At 42.3% G+C, this 9,573-nt stretch overlaps 1 protein-coding gene across 1 annotated transcript in view; it reads left to right on the top strand.

Annotated features, from left to right (window-relative positions):
- LOC138959267 (polycystin-1-like protein 2) overlaps nt 1-9,573 on the top strand; it is a 52,678-nt gene that overhangs the window by 696 nt on the left and 42,409 nt on the right. Inside the window, exons 2-9 of the mRNA XM_070330671.1 lie at nt 35-219; nt 1,236-1,418; nt 2,099-2,281; nt 3,021-3,145; nt 3,583-3,744; nt 4,771-4,821; nt 8,410-8,496; nt 9,169-9,306. Of these exons, the coding sequence (XP_070186772.1) occupies nt 78-219; nt 1,236-1,418; nt 2,099-2,281; nt 3,021-3,145; nt 3,583-3,744; nt 4,771-4,821; nt 8,410-8,496; nt 9,169-9,306 (1,071 nt within the window). The 5' untranslated portion in view covers nt 35-77. The remainder of the gene's footprint in view (nt 1-34; nt 220-1,235; nt 1,419-2,098; nt 2,282-3,020; nt 3,146-3,582; nt 3,745-4,770; nt 4,822-8,409; nt 8,497-9,168; nt 9,307-9,573) is intronic.

Genomic DNA, 9,573 nt, shown 5'->3' with positions numbered 1-9,573 from the left:
AAATATATATATATACTCATACGACACTATGCAGATGCCTGGTGAACTGCGCACAAAAAGTGGCACTGACGTCGGCCATGACGTTGACCATCAACTGTGCAGCGTGCAGCGACGGAGACATGCTGGACGCCAAGTACAACTGGTCAATCTTCCTCTACAACAACCGGACCCAAACCTTCGACGACCTGCCCAACATCAAAGACTACTTTCTGGAGTCTGGTATGGGAGGATATTACACGGTTGTATTAATGCTGTGGTAGTGGTAGTTACGATTAAAGTTGTAGTTACGTGTGCTACATTCTGGAGTACGATACGAGAGAATATTATACGGTTGTATTAATGCTGTGGTGGTGGTAGTTGTAGTTACGGTTAATGTTGTAGTTACGTGTGCTACCTTCTGGAGTACGGTATGAGAGAATATTATACGGTTCTATTAATGCTGTGGTGGTGGTAGTTGTATTTACTTATATGGGTGCTACCTTCTGGACTTACTGTGCCGTATGAGAGAATATTACACAGTTCTATAAATGCTGTGGGTGGGGTTAGTTGTAGTTAGGGGAACTACGTTTAGAAGTCCGGTATGAGAGAACAGTACACGGTAGTATTCATTCTGTGGTGGTGTTAGTTTTCGAAAGACTTCTTTCTGGAATCCCCTTGGTTAGATTGTGCATGGTTGAATCAATTAGAGGTTGTGATTTTTGTCACTGTCCGTTTAACTGATCTTTTTATACAAGAAAGATCGTTGTTTTATTTCATGTTATATGTCTGATTCAACTTGTTTCCTTTTTATAGTGATTTTTTCGAGCGCCGTCATTCTCTGTCAAGATTTTCCCCTGTGACTTTTTTGTTTGATGCCGAGAAACTTTGTACCTAAAACTGGAAATAAGAACAAAATGAATGAAGGAAGAATAAAAGAAACGTGAAACACATAATTATGGGACAAAAAGTAAGCAAGGAAGAAAGCAAGACGAAAACTGAAGCTCCGTCCATTTCTTTTGGTGTGGTTTTGTTTTAGTCTCAGGGCTTTATTGAATGGGACCAGATCACAGGGGCTAGTATCAAAGTGCTGGCCGGGTTCAGGGGATCGAAGAATTCAACCCTATAACCATTACTACTACCCTTGAAATTTACGGGATATAATACTTCGTTCGACTTGCCCTAGCCAGGCATTTTGATCAAATCTTGTGTGAAATATATATTTACTGAGGAAGTCATTGTACTTTCGCTGTCTTCAGGCCATGACACCGGGCAAGCCATCACAGTTCCAGAAGGAAAGCTGGAACCATGCAAGCGCTACAGAATAGTCGGTCGCATGAACCGCACCTACGATGTCGTTTCTGGAACTGCTGCGGCTGGCAGAGAGTTCCTGACGAACTGCCCACCTTGGGGTGGTCAGTGTGACGTTGAACCCACAGAAGGTAGATATACTTATGCCTTGATTTTACTTGAGATAAATGGAGTTATATCGCCCTAACGTCAAAGCAATTATACGATAGATGACATGCCCTGAATTGGTTTTACTTGATGTATGGATAACATAAATGAACTTTACCGCCTATCGCAGTACGATAGATATAGCCGTCACCAGGACCTGGTCTGTCTGGAGTACTTCGGGTGTTCTTACTTCGTATGTTTGTATGGGTTGTTTATGTTCAGGGTTGTTGTCATATGGTGTTTGGTTGTTTTTAAAAGCAGATGAACCGCCTTTTTCCATCTAGTGTTTAATTGTATAGACAATAAATGATCTTATGTCTATGCAAAAGGGTTTTCGGGACCTCCCCGTGATGAAATGATTGATGTAATTCACGCTTAGTTTTGAGCTCAACGCTATTTTGAATCCTTATTCTCAGGGAAAAGAAAACGTTCTGCCTTAGTTCATACTTGAAACGTTGTTGTTTTTGTTGTAGTTGTTGTTCGTGGTGGGGGTGTTAGTGTTGGTGCGAGCGTTGTTGTTATTGTTGTTGCTGCTGCTGTAGTTGTTATTTGTGTCTGATGATGATGATTATGGTGATGACGACGATGATGATGATTATGACGATGTCGATGACGATGATGAAGATGATTTTAAGCGTTTATTGGCTGTTCCTTTTCTCTTCAGGCGACGTGATGCAGCAAAAGTTCACTTTTAACTGCACAAATTGGCAGGATGACGGGTTTGAGGACCCCACCAATATGACGCACACGAAAAACCAGGACTCTGACGTCAAGGGGGCGGCCGCCACACTCTACTATCAGTTCATGCTGCGCAAGAACAACATCACCGTGCCCATCGCTGAGGGAGGTCGGTGAAAATATTCCCACACCTTGTGTTGGTCAAAGGTTCTTTGGGGAACGGCTTTCTGATGTTATAAGCTGGGCTGGATGTCAGGGGTGGTTCCTGGGTTCCAGCAGCGCCCCCGCCCCACTACCCCATACCCCTTTACTCTGCAAATGTACCTTTTTGTCAAGGAGAGACCCAAAATAACCATTTCAAATGCTTAATTTCAAAAGAGTTTGGAAGACCGAATACTCTTGCTTTCATTATGGGAAATTTTCCCACGTGCATTATTGGCCAGTCACTAGCGAGGGGTGTGTCTGAAACACGAGGACAGAGAGCACGTGTGGAAAGTTTGCCTCACTAAACGCAAGAGTATTGACTCTTTCACAACCCATGCATACAACCCTTACAGAGTTATTTCCAGAGTTCGTCTATTAAAGACCAATGAGTACGCGTGACCAAATCCACCGATATGCCATCAGTGGCACTCTTTCTAACGTTGAGTTAAAGATAGTACACCTAAGGCGCCATTTTGGAAAGTTTTCTGATGATTTTGGATCTTACAAAGTTTAAGGGACATTCACTGTACTGTAATTTAGAAACACCTGCAATGATTTACTCAAAACTGTTTTTAAGGTATTCCTGGTGCGTGGTCACATAATTACAACCCCCAACCTGAAATGTATAGCTCTTGGTGCGATGAGAGACAGTTTTCTTGTTAGACATTATCCCTTTAAAGCCTTGTTCTGCGTCTGTGATCCAGGAGAGAGTAAGATGCCGCGAATGGAACTACCCCTGATACCTGGCCAAGATGGAGATAACTATGAACTAGTGGCCAGAATCTATGACGCGCTGTACGAATACACTGAGGTGGCCATAGGGATTACGGTAAGTCGCCAGTACGGATATGTGCGTCCCTGCACGTCTTTAATATAATAATCAGGCATGGTAAATGTCTGTGATTTCGTTTTAATCAGCAGCAGTTTAATTTGTACTACACTTTTACTTCACGTCAAGTAAACTGACATCCACTTTGCTTCAAATCTCACAAGACAGATTGACAACTGATTGACACAGATACGAATTTGCGTTTGCGTTACAAGCGTTTGCTTTGTCTTTTACTGTGTGTCCCACTATTGAGATTCTTTATGCAAACATGTACAATTACAAAAACAAAAATCAACCTATCTCTGGAAAAGGAAGCCGAGAAACACACAGAAAACCCAATGCAGATACTCAAACAGAAAACAAGACAAAACAAAACAAAAGAAAAGCCCATCTGGAAACTAAATAAATGTAATGACAAAATATTATTTATGTCATAGCTGAACATGTCCAGCACTGACGGTTCGGGCAACGACACAACGCGGGCAATGAACGACACTATTGCGTACTGGGACGACCAGGCGACCTACACTTCAAACTCAAGCACACTTAACAAACAGCTGCGTAGTTTGACCACAGCCTCATCTCTCCTCGCCGCATATGTAAGTATAATTCTGAAAAGGTTTATGGGGTTGTTAGAAGGGGTGGGGATAGGATGGGGGGGGGGGGGGGCAGGGATGCTTTAACCACACTGTTGTGTTCTGGAACAATCGGGCCACCTACATTTCAAACTCAGACTAACTCAATAAACAACTGCGTAGTTTGGCAACGCTTCATCTCTCTTTGTGGGTTGTGGGATGCGTTTGTTTATTGAGAGTGGGGCCGCGCATGTGGATGTGTGTGTGTAAATGTATGTGTGTGTGTATGTGTGTGTGTGTGTGTGTGTGTGTGTGTGTGTGTGCGTGTGTGTGTGTGTGTGTGTGTGGGTGTGTCTCTCTCTCTCTCTCTCTCTCTCTCTCTCTCTCTCTCTCTCTCTCTCTCTCTCACACACTCTCTCTCTCTCTCTCTTTCTCTCTATCTCTTTCTCTCTCGATCTGCGTGTGCATGCGTGTGTGTATGCGTGGGTGCATGTATGTGCGCGCGCGTGTTTGTGTGTTTGTTGGTATGTGTGTGTTTGTGTGTGTCTTTGTAGCCTATGCTGTTTGCTTGGTTGATCGGTTAACTTGCTTTGTTGCTTAGTGGCTTGGTTTGCTAGTTGTTCAACTGGTTGCTTGCTTGTTATCTTGTGGGTTTGTTTTTTACCTAACCATTTGTGAATTTACATTTCAATTTGTGGACGACAAAGTCGTGGAGTGGAAATGCGAGTGCTCTGTTATGCTTTTACTGCGTCGTGTGTGCTTTTAGACATCGGTCTGAGCATTCCTTTTGTTTTGTTTGGATTGTCCGCCTTTTGACTTACACGTTTTATAAATGACACCCTCTGTTAGAATATGTTAGGTTGAAAAAGTTACAGCTCGTGAGAAGAGCTGTTTCCTCTCTTTTGTCACTGTTCACACACCGTAACTTGTACTTTTCAGTGTACGCCCCCAGGTTGTATTGATTTCTTGGCTAAATTCAAGTGACCAATAGACGTAGCCTGAGAAGTTGTCTCATCAAAGAATCATGAATTTGTCTTGGGTTTTTTTCAGCCTCTACCCGACGACCGTAGTCAACTGGAACAGGCAGCAGAGAGTGACGGAGTATGTTTGTATTCATTCATTCATGCGCAGGAACAATCAAATCGTGACCTACACGTGAACGTGATTTAATAAAAGGAAACCTAAAAATTAAGGGTGTTTATCTGAGCGACAAAAAGAATGTATTTCGAAGATGTGTTTCGAAGACAGAGAATGGCCAAATGCATGTATATGGCCTGCTCTTTCTCTTGCGTTCAAGTCATGATTTGAATCTGTGCCTGTCTGTGCTTGCTTGCGTCTGTCCGTATGCAGTGGCGGATTTAGGGGGGGGCGAAGGGCCCCCCCCCCCTTCAGGGAAAAGAAAAAAAAGAGAGAGATGATTAAATGACTGTTTCTGAGCTCAGGTGGCCCTAGATTGCATCATTTTGCTTCCTTGAAAACTAAATTCCGGAGGGAATGCCCCCGGACCACCCTAACATGTTCGGGCGCTTCGCGCCCTCAATTAGAGCGCTTTGCGACCTCAAATCAGGCGCGAAGCGCCTTCAAGTTTGTGCAAAAAGGTGTGGGTGTGCCCCCCCTTCCTTAAGATCCTGGATCCGCCCTTGGTATGTGTATCTGTCTGTGAGCGCATGCGTCTGTTGGTCTCTCTGCATTGCCTATATATATCACTGTTAAAGCAGAATGCCTGAATGGTGCACATGTACTTCTGGTTATGATTTGTTTCGGTGAGCAGTATAACTGTTCATCTGATTATTCATGAGTGTCTGTCACTCCATTTACCTGCCAGTTGTGTGATTAAACTGTTCTCTCCAAATTGGTCAAACCTGGTTGGACCTTTTCCCTAATTGAACCTCAATCGTCTCTACCCCGCTCACATTCAACCCCCTTCCCAGTTGAGGATGACAAAAAACGTACACTGCGACGAATGCTTAAAAATCTTGCATTGCATATATGTGGTACTGAGCACAAAAAGTTAAGGATATTTGTTCAGTGGTATAAGCCCAGATGTTAAACAGCAGTGTTTGGGTCAGAAAGATACGTGTATTCAAAGATCGGTCTTTTTTCTACTCAAAAATGTGTTTCCTGTATCTGAGCAATATTTGGGTATGACGTCACAGGTCCGTGACCACGCCAACCCTCAAAAATGGCGTGTTTTGACGGCATGATTCATTTTCAACCGTCGAAACGGTGACTTAAGCTGAATGAGATGTGAACAAACGGTACCCTTGTGTTATCGTGGGTTGACTTTTTTTGGACATCACTGTACCCCTAAGCTATCGTGGATTCAACTATTGTGACATCACAGTACCGCTCAGTTATCGTGGATTCACTACTGTTTCCAAGACAATTCTTTCTATGTGTTGAAATGGTCTGGCGGAATAGCCGATTCTGTTGTTTGCATATATAGCTATTCTGATGAACACGTGGGGGAATTCGGGGGCTGTGATTGGATGGTCTCTTCCGATCATCAAAGCATAATGCTACGGAAGTCGGCCATTTTTCTCAATATCCAAAAGCATATTGTCAATAACAAAGACGCATGGTTCCGGTTTACCCACCTGCACCACACGATGTTTCACTGATCGACAACAGCATACACTGACAACTTGAAATTCTTCTCGGGAATGTTTTTCAGCTTTACAAATGTCGATAGCATACCCTTTTCTGCTAACTTCCCGATGAAACAGGACTAAACCTATTATTTTCTGTCCCTAAGCACCACAAAATGCCCAAAGTCGAAAGATGTAGTACAAACAGGGGAGTACAACGGAACAGCCGTTTTTGTGTGCCTGTGAGCTTAGTTCACAGTTGCCGACTGACACAAATTTTCGCATTCGTCTTTTCTTATCTCGTAACTCCACACTAAATACCCCACTTCCCCTCTGAAGTATTGATGTACAACCCATGGCACTAACATTCATGTAGTCGTTTATAACTGAGGTTGAAAAATTCGCTTCATGACGAGACAAGTATAAATGCCATTCACCCAAACTGGAAACGTCGCTGCCGTCTGATCGCTTTGTACGGATTAGCTGTTCTCTTTTCCTCCCCTTGTTGCATCCTAGTTCTTCCGTTGTTTCTAGTTTTCCGTTGATGTTGTGTTTTGGTCTTCTTCATAAGTAGTCTTGTTCAAAATTAAAAAAAACTCAAACTTCTTTTTGTTGTATACGAATGAACTAATAAGCTGTTTAACAGCTGTGTTGTCAAATCGAGTTTTTTTCCAAAGTCAGTGTGGCGCCTGCGCAAAACTAATGCGCATAAGAAACGGCGTCTGCTATCAAAACCTGAGATCAACGCATCGACACAAAAACTGTCATTTTGTAAGTTTGGAACAACAAATAAAGGTCAGAACAGCTATATAATCGCTATTGTATTTTCAGCGTAGCAATAGGGTCCGATATTTAGACGAGACAAGTATAATGCCGACGAGTCGAAGAATGAGGATCTAGAGTATAGTTCTGGAGTATAGTTCTAGAGTGAGGATCTAGAGTATAGTTCTGGAGTATAGTTCTAGAGTGGGGATTTAGAGTATAGTTTTAGAGTATAGTTTTGGAGTGGGGATCTAGAGTATTGTTTTGGTTTGTTTTAGTTTTAGAGAGTAGAATATATTGGAGTTTTTATTGAATGTAAACCCCCGTTTCCCACACATTTCCCATCACCATCATTTGGAAATTAAAGAACCTATTAATTTAACCTGTGTCAGCTTGTTTTGATTGTTTGGGTTTGGAGAGGAGAGGGGCACACGGTTAAAGATATTTTACATTTCTTACATCCGAAAGTGTATTTGGTGTCTTACCTAACAGTCCATACACATTTCGTTCAAATCCGCCGCGCAGTTAGGCTGATCTAGCGTGTAAAAGAGAGCGACCACAATCCTGGAAAACGGCAAAAAAAATCCTGGGTTTTTATGGTGTTCTTGCTGGGTAGCTGCAGTTGACAAGCAATAAACCTAACACTACAAACAGCAACCTCTCTAAATGTCATACCCAAATATTGCTCAGATCCAAGAAACACATTTGTGAGCAGAAGAAAGACTGATCTTCAAATACACGTATCTTTCTGACCCAAAAACTGCTGTTTAACATCTGGGCTATACCACTGAAGAAATATCCTTAACTTGTTGTGCTCAGTGTACATTTTAATAGTACGTTTTTGAACACAAGGCCACCGTAACCGGAGACGATTAGGGGAAAGCGGGTGGGGGGGGGGGGGGGGGCTGCATAAGTGGCCACCTTGCATGCGTATGGCAGCCACAAATCCATTCTTTTTATTATGAAATACTGAAGCATTATTGTTTTGTGAAACTTCAGTCTATCTATTTGCTCCTTTGTTTGCTCTTGAGACAAGCTAACAGACGTTACGATACCTTCATTTTAAGTTAACTAGCAAGGATATTAATCATACTGTCATTATTATTATAACGGGCAAACGAGATGTACGTGAATTTGTATGAGAGGGTAAGGGTATGTGTGGTTTGGGTTATGTGTGTATTGATGTGTACATTGTATGTGTTTATATGTTTTGAGAGTGTTATTTTATGTGATGTTATTTTGTACACGAACCAAAAGAAAACATTCTGTTTGTTACATTCAAATAATAAAGTGGTATTGAATTGAATTGAATTGATATATGAATTTCGTATTTTTTTAGGAGGCTGTTGTTACAGAAGGCTGGAAGAACATGTGGCACCGGTTGTATAATCCGGAGACTAGCCCTACAAAAGATGGAGTAACTGCGGTATGCAATGATTATGTTAACTGCGTTTCTGTGGCCATTATTGTCCGGTGTCTCTTTCGCCAAATGTCACGTATCTTAAACATCTGGCCTACATACAACGTAGCCTCGGCTTGCTTTGCCACGTCTTGTCTTGTCTTGTCTTGTCTCGTCTCGTCTCGTCTCGTCTTGCCTTGCCTTGTGTTTTAATTGCCTTGATTTGTCTTACTTTTAATTTTGTCCAAGTTGGTAAAGTTTATCTTTTCTGAAAACGTATTGATTTTCGAATTGTGGAAGGTTTTACTGATTTCTACGATCCCCTTATTTGACAGACTGCTATAAGTCCCCTGTGAGAGATACATTCAACAGCAAAACAAATGGTGGTGGGGGTAGGGTAGGAACTGCAAGCAAGGGTTTATTGGCTAAACACTCATCACAAGAAAGAGTTAGTAAGTTACAAAAGCAAGATAGGGAACATCCCATCATTTAACTGATGCTGGTCAAACATCCCTAGCACCAGAATGTACAGCAAAGATCTATCCATGGTTTTCACATGACGTCATCAAACCGGAATCTGCCACAGCGGCCGTCTTCCTTCTCACAAAGATCGACAAGGCGTGAGTTATGACGCGCTATGCGTGTATTGTGTGAGTGAAAAACAAATTGGATTAAAGAGCAAGTTATCTGTCATTGCAGCTGACAGAACGGTTCACCAAGATGGTACAGTCCAGGGACAAAGAGACGGAGAACCTGACTGGTCAAGGCATCGCAGCATTGGGCGAAGGGATGGCTACCATTTTGTACAACTCTGAGGTCGCGGATGACGAGTCTATCGTGAGTACTATATTGTGCGATAGAATAATAATATACTGTGCTATATACCATTCACCGCAATACAAACATTATGACCACTACTTACTAATGTAGCCCACGACAATCCAAGATAATGCAATACAAGTCAATGCAATACGATGCCGTACAATTTAATACGTTACAACACGACACGATAAAATGTTATTTGATACAATACGACACAATGAATATGTCAGTACGGCGCTTTGCGTGGGTATGGCTACTATTATGTGCAACTCAAAGGTAGCA

This window comes from Littorina saxatilis, linkage group LG2 (assembly GCF_037325665.1).
Source record: "Littorina saxatilis isolate snail1 linkage group LG2, US_GU_Lsax_2.0, whole genome shotgun sequence".
NCBI lineage: Eukaryota > Metazoa > Mollusca > Gastropoda > Littorinimorpha > Littorinidae > Littorina > Littorina saxatilis.
This window is presented reverse-complemented; position numbering and strand designations above follow the sequence as displayed.